General features: G+C 46.1%; 1 protein-coding gene and 1 long non-coding RNA gene across 2 annotated transcripts in view; both read right to left on the bottom strand.

Moving 5' to 3' along the window:
* The window catches only part of LOC146200341 (uncharacterized), a 75362-nt gene extending 64413 nt beyond the window's left edge, over window positions 1-10949 (bottom strand). Inside the window, exon 1 of the long non-coding RNA XR_014704820.1 lies at window positions 10687-10949. This is a non-coding gene — a long non-coding RNA (uncharacterized LOC146200341). The remainder of the gene's footprint in view (window positions 1-10686) is intronic.
* An 8339-nt stretch (window positions 10950-19288) lies between these two features.
* On the bottom strand, window positions 19289-27104 carry LOC146200343 (uncharacterized). Its single transcript, XM_084592922.1, has 5 exons — window positions 26974-27104; window positions 23377-23438; window positions 22560-22649; window positions 21882-21908; window positions 19289-19427 (listed from the first exon to the last, which is right to left on the bottom strand). Exons 1-5 carry the CDS (start codon window positions 27044-27046, stop codon window positions 19368-19370), a joined length of 312 nt encoding a protein of 103 aa, XP_084449048.1. The 5' UTR covers window positions 27047-27104; the 3' UTR covers window positions 19289-19367.
* Between the last annotated feature and the right edge of the window lie 881 nt (window positions 27105-27985).

Consider the following 27985-nt stretch of genomic DNA (forward strand, 5'->3'; position numbering starts at 1 on the left):
ATGTCCGAGCTGGGCTTTCGACGTTTTGGTTGTGCGGCACCGTCTGGAATAACTTCATAACTGAGGTCACTCACACGACGCAACACTTTGTATGGCCCGAAGTAGTGGGAAAGGAGTTTTTCTGACAAGCCTGGACGGCGAACTGGTGTCCATACCCAGACTTGGTCCCTAGGTTTGTAGTCAACTTGGCGGTGCTGGAGGTTGTAACGGTGCGCGTCAGTGGTCTGCTGCGGCCCGATGTGCACACGGGCGAGCTGGCGGGCTTCCTTAGCGCGGATGGCATATTGCTGGGTATCTGGGGAAAGCTGGTCGTCATCTGGGCACGGGAGCATGAAGTCGAGCATGCTCTGAACTTCGCGTCCGTAAACAAGTCGAAGTGGTGGGAAGAGCGTTGTTTCTTGAAAGGCTGTATTATACGCAAATGTGACGTACGGCAGCACCTCGTCCCAGGTCTTGTGCTGCACATCGACGTACATTGGTAACATGTCCGCAATCCTCTTATTCAATCTTTCTGTAAGACCATCGCTTTGTGGATGGTACGCGATGGTCTTGCGATGGGTCATGCAACTCAGCTCAAATATGCGGTCGATGAGCTGCGCAGTGAAAGCTGTCCCTCTGTCGGTAATGACGTATGAAGGGGCGCCATACCGCAAGACTATGCTGTGCATGAAAAACTCGGCTACTTCGGAAGCTGTGGCATGAGGGATTGCCTTTGTCTCAGCGTATAGAGTCAGGTAGTCAGTAGCGACTACTATCCATTTGTTTCCTGCCTGCGACAAAGGGAAAGGGCCAAGGAGATCCATGCCGATTTAGTCGAACGGAATACGGGGTGCTTTAACGGGCTTGAGAAATCCAGCAGGCTTCTGGGGCGGTGTTTTACGGCGCTGGCATTCGCGACAGCTTCGTACATAGCGTTTCACAGTTGCGGAGAGCCTTGGCCAGTAACACATGTTGCGCACTCCAGCAAGCGTCATTGAGCAACCCAAATGACCAGACGTAGGTTCATCGTGGCAAGCAAGGAGAATATCCTCACGGAGCTCGCATGGTACTACCAGAAGGTAAGCTCTGTCTTGGCCCTGGGAGTTTCTTTTATACAAGACGCCTTGCCGCATTCAGAAGGAGCCAAGGTGCCGCGATAGATGTCGAGGCAGGGTCGTATCACGCCCTTGCAGATAATCGATGAGTGGAAGGATGTCTGGATCAGCTCTTTGTCGATCCCTGAGCTCAGATGCGCAGAGGGCTCCTAGAAAATCACTATCGTCATCGGCTGCAGCATCGCCAGTGTCAACGGGTGCTCGTGACAGCGTGTCGGCGTCTTCGTGTTTGCGGCCGGACTTATAAACAACAGTTATGTCAAACTCCTAAAGCCGTAAACTCTAGCGTGCAAGACGTCCAGATGGCTCTCGCAGATTTGCCAGCCAGCACAAACAATGACGGTCCGTGACGACTCTAAAAGGTCGGCCGTAAAGATAGGGGCGAAACTTCATAGCGGCCCACACGACCGCCAGGCATTCCTTTTCTGAGGTGGAGTAGTTCGTTTCGGCACGAAAGAGAGTGTGGCTAGCATAGGCTATTACTCGCTCAATCCCGTATTGATGCTGAACAAGGACCGCGCCAAGACCGATACTACTGGCGTCAGTGTGCACCTCTGTGTCAGCCGCTTCATCGAAGTGCGCCAGAAAAGGGATGTTTGAAGGCGCTCACGAAGCAAAGAGAAGGCCATCTGCTGCTCAGAGTTCCACACAAAGGAGATGTCCTTCCTTGTAAGGCGCGTCAGAGGTTTCGCGATCTGAGAAAAGTCCGCAATGAACCGCCGATAATATGCACACAGGCCGAGGAAGCGCTGAACAGCCCTCTTTATTAGCTGGAAAACAACCGTACGACGGCAGCAGTCTTATCGGGATCCGGGTGCACCCCATCAGCGCTTACAACGTGGCCAAGGAACTTGAGTTCTGTGCACCCGAAGTGGCATTTCTGGGGCTTCAGCGTGAGATTAGCAGAACGGTGGGCTTCCAGGACAGCTCGAAGGCGTTCGAGGTGTTGGTCAAATGTTTCAGAAAAAACAACTGCGTCGTCCAAGTACACAAGACAGATCTGCCACTTGAGGCCGGTAAAGACGGTGTCCATCAACCTTTGGAATGTAGCTGGGGCAGAGCACAATCCAAATGGGAGTATTTTGAATTCATATAGGCCATCTGGAGTGACAAATGCGGTTTTTTCTCGGTCTCTTTCGTCTATTTCGATTTGCCAATAGCCGCTTTTCAAATCAATAGATGAAAAATACTCAGCGCGTTGCAATCTGTCCAGTGAGTATCCATGCGCGGCAACGGGTATAGATCTTTCTTTGTCACATTATTCCATTTCCGATAGTCGACGCAAAATCGGAGAGTGCCGTCCTTCTTCTTGACCAAGACTACTGGTGAAGACCATGGACATTGCGAAGGCTGCACAACACCATCATTCAGCATCTCCTGAACTTGCGTCTGGATTATTTCCCGTTCTTTGGCAGACACACGATAAGGCTGCTGTCGTATAGGGCGACCATCGTCATAAGTAATGATGCAATGTTTTGTGATGGGCGTTTGACAAACCTTCGAGGAAGAAGAAAGACAGTGCTTGAAGTCCAGAAGCAGTTGCTCTAAGGTCCGCCGTTTCTCCTTTGACAAATGGCAGTTAATGTTGATGTTGTCAAGACATGGCTCGTTAGTTCCTACTGCCGTGAATGCAAAACAAACCGGATCATGCGCAACAGGGTAACGAAAGCGATAGCAGTCCCCGGAAACAAGTGTCGGTGCTCATTAGAAACATCTGTGACAAGGAGTGCAGCCCGGCCATTGGGAAGCGATAATAAACTTCGAGCAGCGCAGATGCCTTGAGCAAGCAGGAGTGAATGGTTCGTCTCCGCTACAGCATCGCCGGCATGGAAATCGTCACAGGTAACTTCCACAAGAGCACTGCTTCGCGGCGGCAGCGAGACGCTCTCAGCGGAAACGCGAAGTGCGGCATTGCGAGGACCGCTACTATCTTCTTCGGCAGATTGTCCCATCGAAAATGTGACGGGTCTATTTCGTAGGCCGATAACTCCTCCGTACTCCCGCAGAAAGTCAATGCCGAGGTTAAGGTCACGGGAGCAGTCACTTAAAACAAACAACGCAACTAACGATGAACGTACGTCCGTTAATCTGAACGCGAACCGTGCACAATATATATGCACACAAAGGAACGAAGCTTATTTCTGCAAGACATGTCGTTATGGCTAGGTGTTATCTGAAAACACCCTATATATATATATATATATATATATATATATGAAGGAAAGAAGCCATCAGTCTGCGAGGCCAGGGAAAGCGTTGGGTATAGTACTTTATGTCTTTCTTTTTTTTTAATGTTTACTTGGATAATCACAGAAATTAGTGATGTAATCTGTTATTGGGAAAGATATATGCACACAAAGGAACAAGGCTTATTTCTGCAAGACATGTCGTTATCGCTAGGTGTTATCTGAAAACACCCAACACCCTATATATATATATATATATATATATATATATATATATATATATATATATGAAGGAAAGAAGCCAACAGTCGGCGAGGCCAAGGAAAGCGTTGGGGATGGTACTTTATGTCTTTCTTTTTTTTTTAATGTTTACTTGGATAATCACAGAAATTAGTAATGTAATCTGTTAATGGGAAAGATATATGCACACAAAGGAACGAAGCTTATTTCTGCAAGACATGTCGTTATCGCTAGGTGTTATCTGAAAACACCCTATATATATATATATATATATATATATATATATATATATATATATATATATATATATATATATATATATATATATATATGAAGGAAAGAAGCCAACAGTCGGCGAGGCCAAGGAAAGCGTTGGGGATGGTACTTTATTAACGGATCCCACCATCGGCACGTTGTTTTTTCTTCTACTTTGTGTCTAATTATCTTTCCCATTAACAGATTACATTACTAATTTCTGTGATTATCCAAGTAAACACTAAAAAAAAGACATAAAGTACCATCCCCAACGCTTTCCTTGGCCTCGCCGACTGTTGGCTTCTTTCCTTCATGCATTATAATGAGCACCCTCATTTCCCCTTGATTGATCTGCTTGTAGCTTACGGGGGTCTCGGTTCTGGCAGTCTTGAAGCCATAGGTAGCGTAAGAGGGTTCTAGCACAGCTTTCGCCCTCGCTCTTGATCACGTTCTACGTGACGCAGGCGGTAACAAAGGACGTCCCACGTCCGCCGCTATGGCTGAGGGTGGCGCTGGTGAACACTCTCAAGGTTCGTATACAGACAACATAAATACCCAAGAAAGTAGCAGGGGGGACAGCGGCCGATGTAGCTCAGTTGGAAGAGCACCGGACGCGTTATTCGGAGGTCGAGGGTTCGGATCCCACCATCGGCACGTTGTTTTTTCTTCTACTTTGTTTCTAATTATCTTTCCCATTAACAGATTACATTACTAATTTCTCTGATTATCCAAGTAAACATTAAAAAGAAGACATAAAGTACCATCCCCAACGCTTTCCTTGGCCTCGCCGACTGTTGGCTTCTTTCCTTCACGTATTATAATGAGCACCCTCATTTCCCCTTGATTGATCTGTTTGTAGCTTACGGGGGTCTCGGTTCTGGCAGTCTTGAAGCCATAGGTAGCGTAAGAGGGTTCTAGCACAGCTTTCGCCCTCGCTCTTGATCACGTTCTACGTGACGCAGGCGGTAACAAAGGACGTCCCACGTCCGCCGCTATGGCTGAGGGTGGCGCTGGTGAACACTCTCAAGGTTCGTATACAGACAACATAAATACCCAAGAAAGTAGCAGGGGGGACAGCGGCCGATGTAGCTCAGTTGGAAGAGCACCGGACGCGTTATTCGGAGGTCGTGGGTTCGGATCCCACCATCGGCACGTTGTTTTTTCTTCTACTTTGTGTCTAATTATCTTTCCCATTAACAGATTACATTACTAATTTCTCTGATTATCCAAGTAAACATTAAAAAGAAGACATAAAGTACCATCCCCAACGCTTTCCTTGGCCTCGCCGACTGTTGGCTTCTTTCCTTCATGTATTATAATGAGCACCCTCATTTCCCCTTGATCGATCTGCCTATATATATATATATATATATATATATATATATATATATATATATATATATATATATATATATATATATATATATATATATATATATATATATATATATATATGCAGGTGGTTTCAGATAAGAACACTAATTGAGGTCACATGACCATCTTTTGTTTTCAATGCAATTTCTACATGTGGTGAGCAATTGGTTCGACACAAAGTTATATAGTAGTTTTCTCAGAAAAATAATCTTATATCGCTAAAGGCGGAAAACGCCATTTTTTCCATTTTAAAAATTTACAAGTTTGGAGCGCTGCTGCTTGTACACTTAAACTATTTGTGCATTATTTCTTACTCGATAAATCTATGAAACCTTTAATTTAGTGAGATTTATCAAAAATGTTTTTCCTTTCCGTACTTGCTTCAATAAAAGGTCGCAAAATTTGCGTCAGGATTATTTTAGAACACCGCTAGAACACGGATTTAAAATAACGTTCAACCACATCGACCACCAAGCCACTTTGTTCCAGGAGCAACGCGCTGAAAAAAAAGAAGTAAATTTTCAATCCTGCATTTTAGCGCGAAGAATAAAGTTGTCACCGAAGCTTTTTGTCCTGATTATGAAGGCTGTGTTTTTAATTTCAGGCAACCTTTGAGGCTTTAGACCACCAGGGGTTTTCTCCACAACGCAACAAATTCGTCCAAATTTCGTAAACAACAAAAAAAGGACAACTTTTATTCCAGTAAAATAAACAACAACACCATCTTCGATTTTTATTAAAATCTACCTGAAGAAGCATCAACACCTCAGAATTGTGAGACTAAAAATGTGCTGCATTACATTGTTTGAAATAAAAATTGACATAAAACTTAGTTCGTACTGGATATTGTCAATATTTAGCCCTATATTTTGGGCATGATCCATTAAGTTTTTGCCATCAAAACTTTTTCTTAGCATTACGCAGGACTTGTTCTGAACTCTTTTCCAAAATAAAAATCATATTCGTGTAAGTTAGGCCACTAAAGTTGTTTGCCATAAGTCGTTTAAATTCCTTTATGTTTCTTTTAATATTATGCGGGGCTGGTGATACCAGATTTGTTTAGCTCCAAAAGGAAGGTTAGGTCATGTAGGGTGGAGTCCTCAGTACAGGAACCAATGGCTAACACAATCTGACACGTCCTCTAGATCATAGATTGCTGGTTAATCGGGTCCGAGCTGGACAGGGTAGCTATCACGGGGGAGAAAAAGCGTGGCTGAGGGGTGTTTGCTTTTCTGGTGCATTCGGGCACCGTATGAAGAAATGATAGTGTCGGGTCTAGGTTAATATTGTTGCACTTCAGACAGTATACGGGGGCGTTGTGTGCGAATGAAAAAAGTGCTTGTGCAAAAGCTAAGGTTTCGTGACAGACTGAAGGTGATGGCGTCGGCCCTTGAGAATTTTATTGTGTAAATGTTGTACATTCTGTTTTGTAATAGACGGTTATGTTCATTTAGGTCAGTAATTCTGACCTGAGGTACCTCTCAGGATGGTTTTCTGGCTCGTTATCGTTTTTTTTTTTGCATGCAGCCAGTGCTCTGGCTAGGTCTCATAACCTCTCCCTGTGTCCGGCGGGTCAGATTTAGAAAAAGAGCAAGCCCGCTCATTGCCACGAAATGAATAATAACCTGTGTCAAGATAATGCGAATGCCGAGGAGCATGCTGACGTGCTCATGTGCTTTGCGCGTGAGGATAAGATACAAAGTGTGTATGGTCACCATGCTACCAGCGAGCCGAGAATAACGGTTTCTCTTGATCCGGATCTGTTGCGTATTATTTCTTCCCACGCTGCAGTACCGTACGGGGAAAGTAAGAGCAAAAAAAGGAGACAAACACAAGAGAGGAGACAGGACAACGCGCTACTGGCAACTGATTCTTTTATTGAAATCCACACACAATATATAGGGACATCGTCACGCCACCTATCGGCTCCCTACGCGTCAGAAGGCAATATTATCTAACATTAAATTCCATGTTCAACCTAGGTTGATCTAAACCCGATAAAAACACCTTTCTCTTTAAAAAAAAAACAAATTGACACGTGGTACGTAAAGGACCAAAGTAACATAAAAATAAAACAATAAACAATAAATTACATGTTTAACATAGGGTGGACTAAAACCGATAAAAACACCGATGACTTTAAAAACAAAATGACACGTGGTGTAAAGGGCCAAAGTAACATGATGGAATGAATAAGAAGTGAGCGGAACTTAAAAAAACCAACCCCGAGAAATCATGTAACATCCTAAACCTTCTTCAATGTTTTAAGCACTATAGGCACCTCGTGCCACCAAAAATAGGCAAACCAAACGTCTATGATGATGGGACCCAGTGAAATGTTGAAAAGTGAAGACGACATAAAAAGCACGCGAAAGCATAAAAACCAGAACAGACACATGTACCAGCGTAAGCATTCCCCAAAGGTTTCGTCTTCTGAATACACACAGTATATAGTAGCACACCTCGTACTCTTGTTCAGCCAAATTTTTCCAAAAAACTTTCTTCACTCTTATACAGGGAAACCGAGGCATCGCTAACACAATTTGGCCTTTCTTTCTAATCCAAAAAGCTTCCTTTAGTTCGCGGGGAACACGTTCGCGGCTTTGGTCCAAAACCACCGTCCTTTCTAAAATGGGTTTTCACTGGCGATCACAGTCCTTACAATGCAGCGGCAGATTGGACCCCGTTCCAGTGTTCATTGACCGTTCATGCTCCCTTGACCTTTCATTCAAACAGCGCCCCGTTTGCCCAACGTACGTCTTACCACAAGTGAGAGGAACCTGATATATAACCCCTTCATTACACTCTACGTACCTATGCCCATGCTTTGTTCCACATGTTCTGTCTTTCTGTTTCTCTGAGTTTATACGAGGACACAACGCGGCCAGCTTACAGGGGGCAGAGAAAACTACTGGTACCTTAAACTTGGAGGCTACTTTTTTCAAGTTATGGGCTACCCGATGGCTATAGGGAATAACCACTGGCCTATTTATTTCGGTTTCAGGATTCGACTGTTTGTTTTTCTTTCCTTTTACTTTTTGAAGAAGCGACTCCACTACCCTCGTCATGACTGACTGGGGGAAGCCTGCATTCCAAAGCCTGGCTACCTGTTGCTGGAAACTTGCTTGCATAGTATGGGGACATGACTTTACAATGGCTGCCTCTAGGGCTGATGTTGCAATGGCTCGCTTCACTGTCTTTGAGTGCGCTGATTCATAGGATAAAATCCTTTCTGCGCACGTGGGTGGTACATCCAGCATAACATATCACCTGCTATAGATAGCTGCAGGTCTAAAAACTGTAACTTTTAATTTAATGTTAGATAATATTGCCTTATGACGCGTAGGGAGCCGATAGGTGGTGTGACGATGTCCCTATATATTGTGTGTGGATTTCAAAAAAAGAATCAGTTGCCAGTAGCGTGTTGTCCTGTCTCATCTCTTGTGCTTGTCTCCTTTTTTTTTGCGCTTACTTTCCCCGTACGATCATGAACAAACTAGCCCAGCAGCAAGTTATACTGCAGTACCGTACTTGTGGTGTGAAGTCAGTATTGCGAGTGTCATGGGGGCTTCTTCCCCGCATTGATCAAGTTCGTTCCTTTGATGGAGCGTGTGATTTGCATTCTACCAGATTCATCCATGACCACTCATGCTATCCTTTTGCATTAGACTTATGTTTTGTATTTGAACTTTAATGCAGCATAAGGCCATGTCCGTGAACAAGGTGGATGAGTTTACAAAGTTATGCCAAGCGAAAACTTAGATTCCCTCGAGATGTCCGGCCCTTTCATGCTGCACGTGCATGTTTTTGGATAATGGAGCTACTTGCATTCGGGCAGGTGCAATTAAGTGCTACTGTTTATTGAAGTATGGAGATGTTTGGTACGGTGTTGCTTACTCTGTTCGAAAGCGCCAGTGCTGCTCTAGTGTATGCGCGGCGAGCCAAACGTCCAGCTTTTCATGCTTCCATCAGGTACTCTATATAATTAAATTTACACCGCTGGAGGAGTCTTCGAACGAAATTGCGCAAAGGGAGACCAAGTGACACTTCGCTGCTCGACGCAAAAAAGAAAAAAAAAATACTCTCAGTCACCCATTAAAACTCAGAATGTGATTATGCCAGTCATAGAATCATTTTCCTCTGACCATTAGGACCTGGATAGTACGTTAAATATGGTTTCCTTGAGCTTCCCGCGCAGTTGGAGACCTCTTGTGTCACACTATTGTCAGATTTTGCCTTAATTTTATTGTCAAGGTGCACGTCCATTGGCTTATAGCTAAGTAAGGCCCAGGATGTTATGCTACAAGTCCTCGTCGCTTCTGTTCGCGGGTAAGCCGCCTGGATTCCGCTCAACCGAACGTCAAGCACCTCCTGCTAACACCCTGGGTCTTCAGCGGTCGGATGACCCAGGCGTGAACGTGCAAATTGCTAGCACCGATGACCTGGCAACAATAAATGAAGTTGCGGATCGAACGGCGTCAGGCAGCTCGGCGTGGTGTGTGCCTGATGTTTCCCTTAAACGCCAGACTATCTCTGACTCAGGTTATAACTTAAAAAAAGGTTTGGGTGTAGCACTGTGCTAACCTTGCGTGTTTCAAGCCAAGTGAAAAGTGTTTGAAAACCAAGGGATGCTATGAGGGCAAATAGGCACTCTGTGAAATATTTGCGCACGTTGTGCTAACGTGAGTTAGCGAACGTCTAGTATATTCTAAAAGGGCAAACATCAAGAGGCCAGTGTGAAAGATGAAGAGTGACAAGGTCAGAGAACTCCAAATTCGTGATGAGTTGGGCAGAGATTTGGGCTCAGCGAAATGAAAAAGGGAGGTTCTTGAGTTCATGCGGGCAGAGAAAGTAACGGCTGATGAAGCTGTTGAGGCCTGGGATGATATTCAAAAGAGAAAAATGAAGGAGCGTGAAAAGCTAGAACGCCAAGAGCACGATAAGTCTGAAAGGCTAGATAGCGATATTCGTGAAAGGCTAGAACGAGAAAAGCGGTTTGCCGCCTAAAGAAGCTAATGCAGCTCGAGCTTTCAGCACTTCAAATGAGCGTGGAAAGGCATAAAGCTTTAATTGCCATTAAAGGTAACAGTTAGAAATCGCGAGACTGTTTGCAGTAGTTCGTCATTGCCGAGGACATGACAGAGTATCTAGCAGATTTCGAGCGTGTCTGCAGAAATAAGCGCTTCGAGCGATATAGATGGATACATAGATGGGTATCGTTTCTCTCCGCTGAAGCGTCAGAAGAAATCAAGCGCGTGTTAGATGGCGACTTGAAAAACTACGATGAACTGAAATAATCATTACTAAGAAGATATCGGCTGTCACCGAGACAGATATCGACGCGACGAAAACAGTACCAAAACGTTTTTGGATTTGGAATATCAGTTAAAAGCCGCTGTAACCGAATGGCTAGACAGTGGAAGTTTCGGAGCAAATTGAACTTGCACCAGAGAGGGAAACGCAGCTTGGGGAATCGGCCGAGCAAGGCGATCACAGCAGCGAGAAAACCGAGCCTCGCATAGAAAAGTCTCGGTTACCTTGGTCGAGCTACCAGCAGCTGAAACGGTTGGCGTCGGCTCTATCGGCAAGAAATCTGCAGTGACGCCATCAAGCGCCGACCCACGTAGCTGTGAGTGACCCGGTTCCATCTAACGGGAGCGCATACAGCTTAACTGGTAGTCACGAAACCGCCTTTAGAGTCAAGACACGCAAGAATATGAAATGCCGATCATGGAAAATGCGCAGTCCACGAATTTTGACCAGCTAGGACAGACTCACGATGAGTGCGCGTCAGCTGTAGAGAGCCACACATGGCCATACTTGCTAAGTCGACGGCGAACAGCTAGATATGGGTCAGTGTCTGGATCTTCCATGGCCTGGCAGGCCGAGTTGCATTCGTGAAAACAGCAGCCATAGTACGAACGATGACGAGGCATACATGGCTCTCACGCGATCCAAAGCGCCCCAACTGTCGAAGGAACTTGATCGGCATGCCGGCGGATTGGGGTAAAGGCTGGGACACGTCCGAAAAGCACAGGGGGGCTGTGCGGTGGAGCGCCTCTCAGCTCCACCGTCGAGGTATTGCTGGTATTGCCGTGCGGACGACGCGGATGCGCCGGCCGCTGGCATCTAAAAAACCCTTCAGTATTGTTTCTTCCTGTACATAAAAAGTCACTAAATACAGGATTGTCAACTACAAGTAAATTGTGAAGATCGCCGGCAAATATTGAAGTGCTGCTACGAGTGATAACTGCGACACAAGCGAGTTTATTCGCCCAACCACTGCTGCTGCCCGGTCGATCGCCAACCGCCTGCTCGCTCCGCTGCCGAATGCGCCGCTCAAATCGAGCTTATGTTCATTCTATTATAAGATGGCCTTCTCAGTACGCTAGTGATGAAATTCGAACCTTTATTACAGCGTTGGCCAGTCCCGAAGCGCGGTCCGCTGCCTCTTCTGTACGACACCTGCTAGGCCTATCGTCGCCCAGCGCGTCCGCGGGTGGCATCGTTGCCGAAAGCTTCGTACGTGTGCAGGCATGCTGTTGTTGCATGAGTGCAGTAGACAATCCTTCTGATAACATCGCTGTTTTCTCATTTCTTGTACGAGCGTGAATTCATGAGAAGTTTATCAAGCCAAGCAGTCTTCCGTCTCCTGCGCGGTGACACCGGCTGTGGGCGGAGCTTGAGGGAACTCGCTCGCCGGACGCACGGTGCTCCATGTGTCCCGGCTGGCACTGCGGCGGCAGTTCGCATGCGGCGTTCGCTGCGGCACGCCGGTCGTCCTTTCGCACATGTGTCTCTTGCTTAACTTGAGTGGCGAGCCGGTACAGGAAATGCCTAGCTCGGGGGCTGACGTGAGCGAGCCTTGTATGAACGTGCCTGACGTGAGGCGTGCGTTGCTAGCTGCAATGCAGACGCGGCGCCTGTGCGGCGCCCCACTCGCTCCGGTTACCGCCAGCACACCCTGCCACCAGCTAACGAGAGCGGGCTGCAGTGGAAAAGAAAACAAAGTGAGCTGCACGACAGCGTTCTTGTCAGTTGAGAACAGTGTTTATTCAGTGTCTGTAGAAACCAGGCCGCTAGTTGACAACTTGACAGTGTAGAGAAAGTACTCACGTACATTGTCGATGTAGTTGCAGCCAACAAAGGTCCGCCCGAAAGTGAGCTTACAGACGTTCAGGAAGAAGGTAATCTTGAGCCAGCTAGATAGCGCATCACTGACGTGCCTACACCTTCTAGAGATAATGCTGACGATGTTGTGAGATAATAGAGATCTAGGTCTCCTGCCAAGCAGCGTAAAAGCAAGTGAGCACCAAAGTGCTGCAGAAAAAAACCGGAAAGGCACGCGCAAGAAAGAATGTTGCCATCGAAAAGAGAGGAAACAAACTATCGCGAGAGGAAAGGGGACGAAGATCCCTAGGACAGGAATGCGCGTGTTCTGAGAAAAAGCACGACTGGTGTGCAAAGCGTAAGGGACAGGTCGTTGAGTAAGGCGCGTAACTCGTGCTCGTCTGTTTCTTTCCTCGCAAACTGAAAGGAAATGTTCAGAGAAACGCATGACCGTAGCTGCAATGGAAGAAGGAAGGGCTAACCATGGATGTAAAAAAACTGAGGAGAGAGCGTGACTACGCGGCCAACCTTTGCAAGCCAAGTGCTACCCTGGCGTGGGCGCACGGTGGCGAGCATCTCCTTAGTTTTTTTTTTTTCCTCCTCGGGGCTAACCGCCTGAGTACTGCTTGGTGTTCTTCATCTTGTTGGAAAAGAGCTCAGTACGAATTTGGACGCTTTGAGTCGTGCATTCGAGACATAGCCACCTTCGACGAGCGTTACATCGCCAACGGTAATGCTGTAGGCAGATGGGGAAACATTGAATGCGCTCCTTGATTCCTTAGTTTTGTGTTCATGGCTCAAATGATTTCAAGTGCTCTATTTTCGCAATCATTGCCAGATTATGAATTCCTGTTGTTGTTAGTAGAACAAAGTGTTGTTTGAGCCTTGTCTACTGCATCGTAGACTTGTTTCTTGTTGGAGCGGGGATCAAAAAGGGGACAGTAATGTAGTTGATTTCTTTTGAACAATGACTTTGTGTGGTGTTTGACGGGAGACAGACTTGCTCGTGTCGAGTGTTGTCTGCTGTCGGTCGGTTTTGAACGCTGCAGAACGACCAACCGTGACCAGTGGCGAGATGAAAGGGAATTGGAACGACTCGAGCAAATCTGGTTGAGGTAGCTTGGTGACACTGCTGTGAGCAGCGATCCTGGCCTGCCGAGTGGAACCCGAGGCACGTGGAGCTACCTGGCGCCTGGATACTGGACGTGGATTTGGGAGGAAATGGCGAAAGAGTGCACCCTGCATCCGAGCCATGTGGAAGCAGCCCATCTTCCCGGCTCATTTTTTGATGGTGGGGGTGCTGTTGTACCCGTTGTGCCCGGGCAAGCTGCCTTGATTCCACTCAACCGAATGTCAAGCTTCTGCTAACACTCCTTCGCAAGACCTGGCGCTGCTCAGCAATGCATTGGCGCAGTGCCAGAAAGCATCGCGAGATTCTAGTTTAAACACATGCCTGAAACTGCAGACGACACGGTTCCCGTCCCCTAGTGGCGGGTTGCCTTCGCGCCGCGGCAGATTTGAAGCGAGTGATCAGCGCGTTCGCTGATTGGACCTCTCGGACCGGCGTCACGTGCTGCCTCCGGATTGGATAGTTTGAGTGCCAACGGCTTTTCCAGGCTATATAAGCGAGCGCACTGTCTCTGGAGAACGAGACCTTCACGAACGTTCGTCGAGTGCGTAGCGCTCGCAAGAAGGGGACGCGTCGTATTCTCCCCGGCTGTCGCTGTGCGACTACAGTTGTGTGCAGCTTGTAAACCTCGGCCCCCGTGCCGATTTGCTGTAATTATGCCCTGTACATATTGTATAATGACGCTTTTGTTCATCTCATCGATGCTGACTCTGTTTCATCGCTACCGCAGCTCTCAAACACGAAACGGTTGACGTGAGCTACGGGCTATACTCCTACGGCACAACAGCGCCGAGCTGCTTACTGTGTGGCGTTTACGGTGACTGTGAGTTCTACTACTCTTACCTGGTAGACTATTACTTTAAGAATGGGATAGTGTGAATGGAATTGTTATTGCACGTTTGAAATTTCCTACGATTAAAAGCACTCGTTCCGGATAACTAATAAGAACCAGGTAGCGTTCTCCATAAAACATGGCGTTGGCGTCTTTGTTGTTTCGAAATAACGGGCATACTTTTGGCAGGTAATAGATGGAAGCAGACACACCAGGTCGCCGATTGTTCTTTGTGGTGTGTAATGTCATGATATCACGTGAGGGGTTCGTGTTGACCTGAGCTGCCAACGCGGGCTCCCCTTTGAGATGGCAAGGTAAGGGGGAGTGAACACTCCGCGACCCCTGCATTCCTAGCGAGTCTACCACTGGGGCCAAGCAGACACGTTCGCATGGCTCGCTTAACCGGGGCTCTGTAATGATGTCAGGTGATGTTGCACATAATGACTATATTCTAAAGGGCGTGAGCTAAGATGCTAGGCTGCTGCGCGAGAGGAGAGCGCACCGAAGATGGGCCCGCTCCCCCTTTTCTATGTTAATTTGAGCCTTTCTTTTTTGTGTGTCGACCGGACGCGTCCAGGCCTTTAAAGATGAGCGAAGGGAAGGAACTTGGGCGAGGTGCATTGTCGAGCCGGAGAGAGCAACCGGAACGGACCCATTATGTTTTGAAGAAACGCTCAAGATACCGCGGACGCCGTAATGGAGCGCCTTCAGCGAACGTTAGCGTTTTGTCACCTAAATCTCTGTGGGCCATTTTCTTGAATACATTTCCTTTGAAGGGCGGCTGACGAATCGTTCACTGGGAGTACGTACGAACGGGATTGTTGGAGAGAAAAGGGAACCGAGATTGGTGCCGACTTCGGACTAAAAGGCTTGTGCCCCGTGGACAGCATACATGGCAAAATTACTTTTGAAAAGGAATTAAATTACATTACTCATTACTGCTCCTAAAAAGTAATGAAATTACATTACAATTACTTCGACTGAGTAATTCAATTACTTTTAAATTGCTTTCTAGGTTTCATCCATGCAAAAACTAAGTAAAGCTAGTAAACAAAACAACAACCTGTTCTCCGACACGAAGCACGCACATTCTTTCGTCTTCCCGCCAAATTCCGTCCCAGAGAACTATTCCTTCCCTCTTTCCTACAGCACTTGAGGTTGAAAAAAATAAGACAACCGCAATATATATAATATATATATATATATATATATATATATATATATATATATATATATATATATATATATACCAAAAACAACAACAAAAGCAGAAGCATGGTTGAACGGTCGTGAAATGAGCTGCGAACCCAGCGTCTTGCTGGCCCGGAGCTGTCTCCGCCATTTGAAGGTCCTGAAGAAGCTAGGCTATTTATTGCCTCCGTAGTCCCAAGAATCGTCCTCGGTACCTTGCGCTTAGTAATGCTCTCGCTCCGGCGGCTCACGGCATGCACCCTTCTGCCTGTCTATCCCGCCCCCACCCTCCCTCGTTCCGTGGGGACGAGTGTAACCAGGCACCACTGTGCCCTAGTCGACGCAACACGCTGCGCTTCCAACTAGTGTTTCAACTCCGGCCTTCGTGCACCATCTGTCCCTTCGGCATTCTCTTGACGCCTTGTTTCCTGTTACTTAAAGAAAGGTTGCCATGGAATAGCTGCACTGTGAACTGCTACACAGGAGGTCTCAGGCGCCCCGTTTTGCTCAATTTTGTCTCGTTTTGCCGATCCGTTACGCTGGCTTCGGCTTATGGCACGTCGTTTCTGCTATCGCAGCCCTCTTCTTTGTTGACTATTGAAGGGGTAATGGTGCATTTAAGTAAAAGGAATTTCGAAAGGAATTAATTACGTTTGCTCGAAATTACTGCCACAAAGTAATTCATTACATTACTAAATTACCAAACCGAAAAAGTAATTAATTACATTACAAATTACTGGAAAAAGTAATTAAATTACAGTAATTTCATTACTGTAATTCAGTTACTGCCATGTATGGTGGACAGCGCTTGGACTCCATGAGCCGCCTTACGCCTTTGACCGAGTCGATGACCCTTGTGAGCGACGGCATCATGGGTTCGCCGGAATAATCTTGGGGAGGCACTAGAGCCGGCGCGCGCTCGAAGGCGGCTACAACTTTTGTTCCCCGCTTTGCTTACCGCCAGCAATGGCCCAGGTGACATCCCTATGTATCGATGATGAAGGCAGCGGCTGTTAGTAATTTTGTTGTTTTTCTTTGCTTCTGATTTCAAGAGAGTGTGCCATCTCTACGAGGGAAAAGAGCGTGAGACACTGTGAAAGGCACACGATGCTGGCAAAAGAAACCATCTCCTGAGTGTTGCGGGCTATTGACAGTTTCCAATTTTAATTTTTGTTCTGATTGCCTTCGTGGAGTTCGTTTTCTGATTGGCTAAAATAGACCACTCTGAATTTTTAGAAAGCTACTTAAACGCGTGTTCGGAGACGGATGACGGGTTTCGTGGAGGACTCGGCATGCCTGACTGGCGGGCTGGTGACCTGACCGGGGTGAGTTTCGGTGAAGTGAAGTGTTGAGCGAGGCCGGGATGTAGTTAGATGAGAGCGGCGGCAGTACCATTCTGGCCTAATGGTACCTACCAGTTTGACCTGTGCAATAAAGTGCCCCTAGTGCCGGTATAGTCGTCGAGTCAAAGGCATTGAGTGAAACACGCCTTTTATTTAAAGCACTGATTGCGCACTTTCGCTATACTCAGCTGTGCGGGCATTCGGCCCCACGTGCACACTCACGGTGGTCAAAATGGATGTTGGTTCATTTGCCGTTGACTGCCGTAAAGTTTGGCTCCTGGGCCTGCAACGAAAAACTCTGCGAGCTTTTCCCGGAGCATAGCGACGGCCGCGCTGTCGCAAGGCTGTGGGAGGACTCCGTCGATGTAGTTGGCCGAAGGGATGGCAGTGGGAAGTCCTGCGATCGCCCTTCCTCGAATATCACATAATTGAATGCACTTCCACACGATATGGGCGGCGGTTATTGGGCTTCAACAGAAATCACACATCGTATCGTGGGTTCATTGCTGAATACTTTTTGTTCTGATTACAGGGTCAGTGCAGTACTATGTGCGATGCGGCGGACTAACGTCTACGGGGCCGTCAATAGCTCTTCCGAAATTGGGGCATTGCGGCACATTTGTTTCTCGCCCTGTACCTTGTCTTCAGTGCAGAGGTGCTCAAGGGCCTAGCAGCGTCGCTTCCTCGCGATTTCTTTCCCGCCTGTACCCGCTACAGTGCGTTCAACGCAACTGATATTTTACGTGCTGCCGTTCGCGCCTCACTTTTGGCCCACTCGTTGCCTTCTGTCATAAAGGTATTACATCTTAGTCAAACTCAATATCCGGCGGCGGCGTTCATGCCTCGAAATTGACGCGAGTGGAGTTGCCCACTTGGGCAGCACATTAAAAAGGCCCATGAAAAGCTATTTAGTAGAATCATGAAAAGCCCACTAGCAATTGGTATCCCGTCAATCCTCTCTACAAAGCAAAATATGTTTAAGCTAGCTTCACCAGCACCGAACATATGGGCGAGCGTAAATGATGGTCCTCTTCCCCTCAACTCAACCCACGCCATCGCGCGAGAAAAAAATCAGAGAAAAAGCCGCGACGGCGCTCCATCACTCCCCATCCCGCCCCTCCCGCTCGCTTAACTTGAGAGCGTCCAATGGGCGGGCGCGCCCAGCAGCCCCATTGACGTCAGTGGGGACGCTTGCTCACCGTGACTCGCGCAAATCGGCTGCGAGCGGTCGCCAGGACCACTTTATAAAAATTATTTCTTAATTATCGGTTCCACGTAAACCTTTTAAATCTGTCTTATGCACTCACACAGACAACCTCTGTGAATTGCTTTCATTAGAACTTTACCCCAAATGTCATGTCAGCGGTCCTTTAAGATGGGAAACGAACGCAACGGTACCGTCGATCCCGTGTCAAAAACGCTACTCATAGATTAGCGTCCATTGCATAAAACTCCCAATACCGTTTGCAGGTTACAATGTGCAGGTGGCATGGAGGGCACCGTTTCATCATCATCATCACCACCACCACCACCACCACCACCGCCACCATCATCATCATCATCAGCCTGACTATACCCCCTGCAGGGCGAAGGTCTCTCCCATATTTCTCCACTTAACCCGGTTCTGTGCTAGTTGCATCCACTTGACCCCTGCGAACGTCTTAATCTCATCCGCCCACCTAACTTTCTGCCGCCCCTTGCTACGCTTTCCTTCCCTTGGAAGCCAGTTTGTTACCCTCAGCGACCATAGGTTATCCTATCTTCGCACTACATGTCCTGCCCATGTCCATTTCTTCTTCTTAATTTCCACTAGAATGTCGGTAACCTGAGTTATTTCTCTGACCCACTGTGCACGCTTCCTATCTCTTAATGTTACCCCTACCATTTTTCGTTCCATAGCCCTCTGGGTTGTCCTCAACTTAAGTAGAACTCTCTTGGTTAGCCTCCACGTCTAAGCCCCATAGGTGAGTACAGGTAAGATGCAACTGTTGTATACTTTCCTCTTGAGCGATAGCGGTAAGCTGCCAGTGATAATCTGCGAGTGCTTGCCAAATGCGCTCCATCCAAATCTTATTCTTCTTGCCATTTCCTTTTTATGGTCCGGATCTGCGGTTACTACCTGTCCTAAGTAGACATATTCGCCTACTACTTCCAGTACTTCGCTACCTAATGTAAACTGCTGTTCCGTCCCGAGGCTGTTGAACATTACCTTAGTCTTCTGCATATTGATTTTCAAGCCTACGTACCTTTCTGCTTTTCCTGTCTAAGTCATCAATCATTATTTGCAGTTCATCCCCCGAGTTGCTTAGCACGGCAATCTAATCAGCAAATCTGCGATTTGCTGATGACGTTGCACCGTTTTATGGATGGCTATAGGTGGTTTGTGTGCCTTCACGAGCATACATGCCACGACCGAATTTGCAGGAGCTGCCAATGTGTGTGTGTGTCTGTTATGGGCGCAAGCGCTAAGGCACTTGTTTCGGCCTTCAGGCACAAGCCCTAAGTTGCAGTTGGCAAGGGCACATAGGTCGCTGCATTAACCACTTTTATTTTATCACGTTGTTGTTTCCCTACTCATATATTGCACACGTCCGCCACCTTCTGCAAATTGGTTTAACTCTGGAGAGCCCTGCACTCCCTGTAGGCTGCCTTGACTGCTTCTGCCTGGTCAGCCTGAAAGGAAGGAAAAGCCAGGACATCAAAAACCATGCACATTATTTGACCATCTCTTGATTCCGAAGTATACGTATTAAGCGTGACGCTTCCCAGATTGTATAGTTAGCAACAACCAACCGCTCATACGGCCGCTTACTCTACAGCCTTAACGTCTGTGCTTTTATTTTTGTCGTAAATGATCTCAGATTCTCAGAAGACAAACATGTGAGGCGCTGCAGATTGGTTACACTTTCGCGAGCAGTTAGGTTATGCCGAAAAAAAAAAATAGGGCGAATATCGAAGGTGCAGTACTCACTACAGTTTTTTCAGAGTTCTGTCTGGAAGAGTTGGCTAAGAACGTTGTCAGCTGCAGACAGCGAATAGTAGTGATTTATATATTTTGGCTAAGCAATGAGTAAAAATCGAAATGCCAGTTTAACTAACAGGTAAGAGTGCGAAATGTACGAGCAGTACTCCTAGATTAGGGCTGGTTATGGCACTATGTTTATGAAACGTAAAGTAAACAAAAGCATTGAAAACAGCGCGAAATCATTGATGCTGTTGATGAATGGGAAGTATGTAGGGTATATCATTTGCTGTTCGTAGATAATCGATTAGAAAGAAGAAAACACCAATACCGGAGATGGGATCGATTTCACGATCTACTTACGTCGCATGCTGTTCTACAAGGAATATTCACTTGTGACAGTGGCCGCCATTTTGTGGTGCAAGATGCACTGCGAAAGGCTGTAATCATATCTAATCGAGTTATTATCTGTTTAGGCTCTCACTGTTGAAGCTGTGCTCTGCACCACAAAATAGCGCCCGTGAAGTCCGTTGAATATACCCTATACAACTACTCTGTGGCGGGGGCTGTTCAATGTTGAACCTCCGCTGAAGCTAACCGTGACCCTATTTTGCCGGCGGCACCGCAAAATATTGAGGCGCCTGTGCTTTCCCTTTGTCATACAATAGTTTTTATCATCTATGTACAAATGCATAAAGCTGTCGAGGGCGAACCCATTTTTACAAGCGTTATTCGAGAATTTATATCGTGGTGTGTGTTGCACTTCTGGGTAAAGAGGAGGAGAATATTATTCAGTCTCACACTGCTACAGTAGCTCTAGCGTAGCAAAGTGTCTTAATTTCAGGCAAACGGCGCCATTATGAAGTTTAACACAAACCACATGCTACCTGCGAGTGGTCTCATCCCAGTCGCACTCGTAATAGCGAGGAAGAAAGTTTCAAAGTATCGAAGCATATGAATACTAAAATGTAATGCTCAGAAATCAGAAACGTTTTAGGTGAAGAAATGCTCAAATTTCATCATTAGAGACTTTTAGCAGAGCGGTTGTACGGCCGACGGAGCGGAGTGGACGAGCGGGGAGGCCGCTGCGCTCGCGCGAAACACTCAGGTGGCCAGCGGGTTTACGCGTCAACACCAGGAATCTAATAAAGCCCGTGCATGACCTCCTCTCCCAGCAGTGAACGTCACGATAGTGGGTGAACGATAAAGGCTCAGCAGATGAATCTGCGTACATGGAGTTGGTTAAGTGGCGAGAGAACACCACTCTACTCGAATCAGGTCTGCGCTCACAGTTTCATTTGCTGGCTGCATTTTTCACTTTCATTTGCTGAATGAATTCGCAGTCGTGACGTAAGCTGCTGGAGCGTGCTGGCCTTGCCAAGGTTTCGGTGGAGACGCTTTATCGCCTGCTCGTTTAGTCATCGCAGCACAGCGTGCCCAGCGAGGGAGTGGCCGCCAGTGTGTAAAGCAAATTCCAAGCGTTTCTTTTTTTTTTTCCGCGACATACTTATTATTAGATTACGAAAACCAGTAATTTTAGATTAAACACATGAAATGCAAATAATCTCTTTATTTACCAATTTTGTACGATAAAAGCAAGTTATTTCAGTTTAGTTTTGGGGTTTAACGTCCCAAACAACTCAGACTATGAGAGACGTCGTAGTGGAGGACGCCGGAAATTCCGACCACCTGGGGTTTTTTAACGTGCACTGACATCGTACAGCACACGGGCGCCTTGCTTTTCGCCTCCATCGAAAAGCGGCCGCCGCGGCCGGCATAAAAGCAAGCATGATTAATACTCATTTCTGCGTTACTGCCCTGTTCGCCAATAGGCGGGCAAGCACAGCACCCCACTCTACTATGTTCAACTGGGCGTTGTATACGCTGCGCTGAAGCTTTTTACTTGCGCTAAGCCCCGCTGCGGGGCTCCCTGTGGAGACGAACGTGAACCCACTCTGCTAAATGTCACAATATTTCTGTGCACACATTATGCTCTTGCTTGTTAACCTATCTGGTATTCGTCCTGCACAAATTTATCGTGCTTTTTTAATTTATCTCTTATTTCTACCCAAGAAAAAGGATAATCATGCAGATAGCGATAAAGCTCAGTACTTCTACCCAGAGAAAGTATTATGTAAGGAAGAAGGAAGCAAAATTTTACTTACGGAGAGAACTGCACTCAGCGCCGCACCCTAAAAGAAAAGAAAATTTTTATTCTTGCGGTACTTATCGGGCGACTTTGTTGCACACTGTCTTTCATACAATTTCAAGGTCAAGAAGAAAACATTATGATTATTATCGAAGGTCACATCGTAATTCGCACTATTTCGCGAGCATTATCTGGTTACATCGTTTGGTTACTGGCAGACGAATTCGGTACGCTTTGTTTTTCACGTGAGGTTACAATATTTTTGAAAATTCGCATACTTTTTATGATTGAATTTAACTAACCACGACGTTTATTATCCTGAAAGCTGTTTGCACATTCCTTTTTTATGTGTAGAAGGCTTCAGGTCAGGGAATTCTAAGCGAGATTTAAAAGTGCCGTTGCACACTAAGCATTTGTGATCAATTATTGTGGTGGTCAAAATTTGAATGCTAGAACGATTGCGCCGGCAGCATGCTTAGAATTTGTTTTCGTTTTTGTATTACAGGTAACATAAACTAAGGAGCATATGCCACCATCCTGCAAGAGTCTATCAGAGACAGCAGCCTTTTAAATCACGATAAACGCTAACATTTGGGTTGCTTCAAGAAAAAGAAGTAACTTTGCCACCAAGAATATAGCAACAAAATCACTCAGGCGTATTCACCCCCCAAGAGTGTCAAAAAAGTGCCCTCACAAAGTCGACGTCGGCATCGCACTGCTTCTTCACAATCTGGGCCACGTCGCCACCAAGTTTGCCGATGACATCCCTGGCCCTTCCTGCGAGCTGCGAGGAAAACCATCAACATAAACTTAACTGGGTACACTGCATCCCAGACTTCTCCCGTAGTGAATAGTAAGTTCTGACCGTCTCGACGTAAAAAGACGTTAAAGCCGTCCGTCAGGCCTTGGGTTTCGCCTCCATCGAAAACCGGCCGACATATGGGGGTGGGGGAGTGGAGATGAAATCGAACCTATGTCCTCGCGATCAGCATTATTAAGTCAACACGGCATGCTAGGTATTAGGTCTAACAGCTCATAAAGTGATATTTTGGTTGCGCTGTTGGAATCTTTTATGCACTGACACCTTCTTATGAGGTCTGGAACTTACTGAAGGAGCCTGCCAATATACTCTATAGCTGCATTACTTTCTACTCCTGTCTCGCGCTTCACAATAACATATGTAAGATTATTAACTATCTGACCACTAAAATGTCTACTGCGCAGCGAAGCTTCGACGCCTTCCTCATTTTCGCGTACCGCCCGTTAATCGTTGATTTTGTTTTGTGCCAGTTTTCTTGGTTTTTTCGAGTGTAAACTGATTCATGGCTTTATGATGACCTGTATTCGCAAACTGGTACTATTTCGCTTCGGGCTCTACTAATTATAAAAACAAGATTATATTCTAAATATTGGGAAGCGGTTTTAGAATACCAAGTAGAAGGTTTCGGCGCCCGTAGTGGGCTTCCAGTTGTTTGAATGCAGAAAAAGCACTCTAATCAACCACCACGTACCTTTGCGTCAACCTTTTCTCCCATGCACTTCGCCACTGCCTTGAGCTGGTCGTTGTTCAGGGCTGAAAACAGAAAAAAAAAGAGACATTGGTGGTCACATCACTGCATCGCGTTATATGAGAAGCTTATTGCGCTCGGATCGAGGTGCCTACAAGGTGCGTTTTATAAGTTGTTGCAACATATATCTTGCGGGTCTGTGTTTATTGAAGGAAGCAATTGACACAATGTGGCCCCGCGCTAAGTGCTCTTTGATTACAAAGGCAGCGAGTACATCTGTATAAAGACCGAGAGAAAAGCCCTTAGTGCCAATGGAGTTACAGAAAAGCTAGTGATGATGTTGAATCGTCTTTTCTTTTCTTTGAAATTCCCCAGAAAAGTTTGTGTCAAGCTCTGCCGATGCTTAATCTTTATACCGATAGAAATACTACATCAACCTCTGCGCAGTCGCCCAAAGAGAGCGCACGCATCACGAGCACTAGGGTAATAAAACAAGCAAGACAGGTTCTCTAAGGATTCAGTTGTGTCATAGAAATGCAAATATAAAGTTTTTTTTTTTTTTTTCACGCGGTGTTTTATAGTTCATTTTGCCAACCACCCAAATTACTCCGCACATTGTAGTCACATTGTACTGTACTCACATTGTACTGAACATGTGGCGGGTCATAATATATAAACACGGCTCATCTGTTGAACAGAGATGATGCTGTGTGAAAACAAATGTCGTGTTTTGCCGCGAGCGACATTCTGACCACCCCAAAGACCAAAATCCGAACCGTAGAATTTATAGTCCCGTACTTCCACCTTCTGGTATCCAAATTTTGGTACCCACTGCTCACGTATTTCTCACTTGTAAGGCGAGAAAGTGACCTAAATTGGCACGCGTGTTCACCCTTTTGACGTCCTCGTCTGGTCAAATACATCTAGAATTCTAAAACATTTTTTAATCATTCGAAAAGTTATTTTACAAATTGTACCGCATAACACACATTCTGCTGCTCTAATGATGTTACTCAAATTAATATCGTACTATACTTGATGCAAGATTTGAAACACTGGACAGGAACGTTGTATTGCCTTCATGTCTGAAGCTTCAGGGCTTATAAAGACCCATTGGAGGCTTTTTGTCCAAAGGCTATATTTATTGGCATTTGCTGCTTTTATATGGTGGCAGGAACTTCTTGGTCGTCATTGTCGTTCTTTTTCCGTCTTTGTTTCCAGTTCGCGCTTTTTTCAGCCATGAATGTCAACCAACTTGCCCAACGTTCTTCTCTTCTAAGGACTTTCCTCTAAAATATAGCACCTGCATATATACTTATTAAAGTTTCCGAATTAAGAGCCTAACCAAGGCTAGCTTTCCCTACTTCGGTAAAGCCTCAGCAGTCTTCGCTATCACGCCAATTCGCCTCGCTAGAATGAAAGAGAGGGGAATTCCTTGAACGTTTTGTCGTCTGTTTAGCTCCGAATAAAGTCTTTTCGCCATCAGTATGATAGAAAATTATGTGAAATGTCGCTTTTGGCATGCGCAGATCATGAAGCGATAACCGACGAAACAACATGTAGGCGTGACTACTAGATCATGAACACATTTTTCATGCCCGTATACGGTCTTGAGAACGCTTTCAAGTGTTAGAAATGCATTGCTTGCGTTTTTTTGTTTTACAATATTATTATTCACATTAATGCACTTACACATAAAACACAATTTGAATGCTAAAAGGTGCAGATGGTGATTAGTTTTAATCGAAACCGATTTTAGAACCCTTTTACAGTTTGCATACGTTTTGAGCGATATTCAACTAGTGGAGTAGCAAAACGACCTAGGGCCGGCAAGTGTACGTCGACTGGCATTATTATAGCGAAGTTATTTTTTGTTGCCTGTTGTCATGTCTCGCTGATGACCTCCGGTGATTACCGAGCTCGTGACAAATAACGGTCTGTGGATACGGTGCCGGCGGTGGCGCTCGGGTACCCCCGGGAGTACGCGGGAGCTCGCGTTTCCTTCTTCGGGAGCGAACTGGGAGGACTGACTTTGGGGCCTCGGCGGCTCCTTTTTAAACCCTTGTCGACGATGCCTTATGCGCAGGGTCGGAGTTGGAAACAAAACATGCACTTAGAGCGCACATAGTAGTTCACTCAATGAGGAAGACTCACGTAGACACACCACAATTTAGCACTGCATGGCCGCAATCTTAGGTTTGAAAGAAATAACGCAAAACAAAAACAACAGTCACGTACGCCCCAACCTCGGTTCTTCTGGGAGTCACATTGCCAGGGAAAAAAGAATATACGGATATACAAAGGAAGCTCTATACTTTGGACGTAGTAGGGGTGACTTTGAGTGGGGAACGTACGACACAGGCAGCACGTACTCTTCTGCTCGAGCATGGAGAGAGTTGTAGCTAACACAGGCAAAGCTAGACTGTTCCGAGGCAACGTGCACGTACGCGTTCTTGCGCGCCCGACCGATGGTCACATATACAGGTCACGTGAACATATGGGGTGTACAGAACAATTCAGCGTGTGTGTAAATGCAACATGGGAAAATTATTTGATGCCGCCTATTCTGTGACACCTGTATTCGCAGGCAAAGCCCCTTCGCGGTGATAAAATACTTCTCAGCCAGACAATGGAAATCGGCTTTTTCAGTAAAAATCTTCTTTTAACCCTTCTACTTTGCTCATTTGCTTAGCCAGCGCTACTCTCAGAGTAGCTGACTTAGGGGCTGTAATCTCCTTATATAGATGTGTGTTACACTTAATTTATACCTGTTTTATGCTTACGTTCACGGTATGATGAACTCGCAGCGTCTTTTTCCAGAGTATGCGCTACTGAAGGCTGTGTCTTTGTTTCAGTGTTTTTTATCGTTAGCTATGCACAAAGTGCACTTTTTTTTTCAGTGTAATCACCAATGATTGCCTCAGTGAGCTAGATACCCCGTTCTGTGCCCTTTTCTGGGTCACAGATTTCGCGTTAAGTGCCTCTTCGAACTTGAAAAATATCTTGGACGTCAAACACAATAATTGCTTTATTCCCTGTCGATAATATTTCAGTTTTCGCTCTTCAGGTATCGCTAAAGAATTTCTGCATGCTTTTGAAGAGATCAGCCGTTTATTGTTCTCGGCTGCAAAATAAACTAATTATTTTACTTAGAAGAGAGTGCATAGTTCATGCGGAAATATTCTGGATTGAATAAAAATGATAAATTCTGTGATTCTTAACCAAAATGTTACTCTTAGCTTTTCCTCACACCTACTTTGTGGGCACGCAGCGCTCATCAGTGGGAGGCGTGTCTCGCGAAGAGACTTATTTCTGGGCTCAGCGGATGTTTCCCAGTGCACGTGTTACAAGACGAAGATAAATGCCATTTAGAGAGATATACACATAAAGAGAACAGTTAGGATGACAAGCTAATGAGTGCATGAAAAGTATGACTCGCGTCACTTGTCAGCGCACCCGAATATACGCCAAAATTCATGCGCAAGTATTAAGGACCGAATCGGATTGGGAATTGTTTTGGTAAACGAATATTTCGGCTCAAATCTAAGAACAGCCCCAATACCTTCACGAAAAACTGTGGAATTATTTAAATTCTCTTACCGCACAGTTCATGGGCACCCTTGACCAGGAAGGCTCCGGCCAGGACGAGTGCGAAGACGAACAGCACCTTCATTTTGAAAGGGTTTTAACTCCACGGGGAAGCAACGAGATAGAAAGACAAGGACTCCTAGAACGAGCTCGAATGAAGAACTCTGCTCCAATACCCGATATATATGCACTCATTCTCTCTCCTGATGTCCTTGGCGAGAACCAGAATTGTCTAGCCAACCCGCTGACTTAAGTGTCGCAAAAGTTTGCAATATTTGCTGGCAGTGCTTGCCCAGTTTCCCCTCCTCCCAATGCGAACGCCAATATAATAACCACTTATAACAAAAATCTACAGAGATAGGATATATTTCTGCTGACAGAAGCTGGGGCGTCTGCAACAGCAAGCTCTGTAGCAGCAATCGCACGCATTACGAGTGTGTTTGACCAACCACCTTCTTTCTGGTTTCGTGGTTTTGTTTGCATTCGTCTCACGCTTTTATCACGCCTTTTTGCTTAGATTTCACTCGCACTAAGAAGGACATCCAGCACGTGTCCATTGCGTATGGCCCCCTCCACACTTTCTCATCTTCCACCCCTTCCTTTCATCTCATTTTACGGACGTCATCATTCAGTTTCGTTCGTGGTCCGCGGTCGCCAAGGGCATTACCGACCGCCTCTCCCGCCTGCTTTTTGGCACTCCCCTCTGCCGAATGCCTGCAATACAGCGATGTCGGCATTTCCGAAGAAATTACAGAGGCTACGGGCGAATATGTTACAGGGGGAATCAAAGCCAACGAGGCAACGAACAAGAACGCATGGCACCAAGGTCACTCCAAACTCTCAGTTGATAGCTACGCCACCTTGTTCAGGAACACGTGATCCAAAAAATTGACGTCAAGAAACCAAAACCGAGATTTAAAGCAGGCAAAGGATGAAAAAGTTTATGCACTAGCAGAAACTAGTTCACCAGCATATTTAGCTATACTTTGCTGTCTCTGTGTTGCTTCCGAAGATTATTCCAAGT

This window comes from Amblyomma maculatum, chromosome 2 (genome assembly GCF_055883805.1).
Source record: "Amblyomma maculatum isolate TAMU_Amacu chromosome 2, ASM5588380v1, whole genome shotgun sequence".
In the NCBI taxonomy this organism is placed as follows: domain Eukaryota; kingdom Metazoa; phylum Arthropoda; class Arachnida; order Ixodida; family Ixodidae; genus Amblyomma; species Amblyomma maculatum.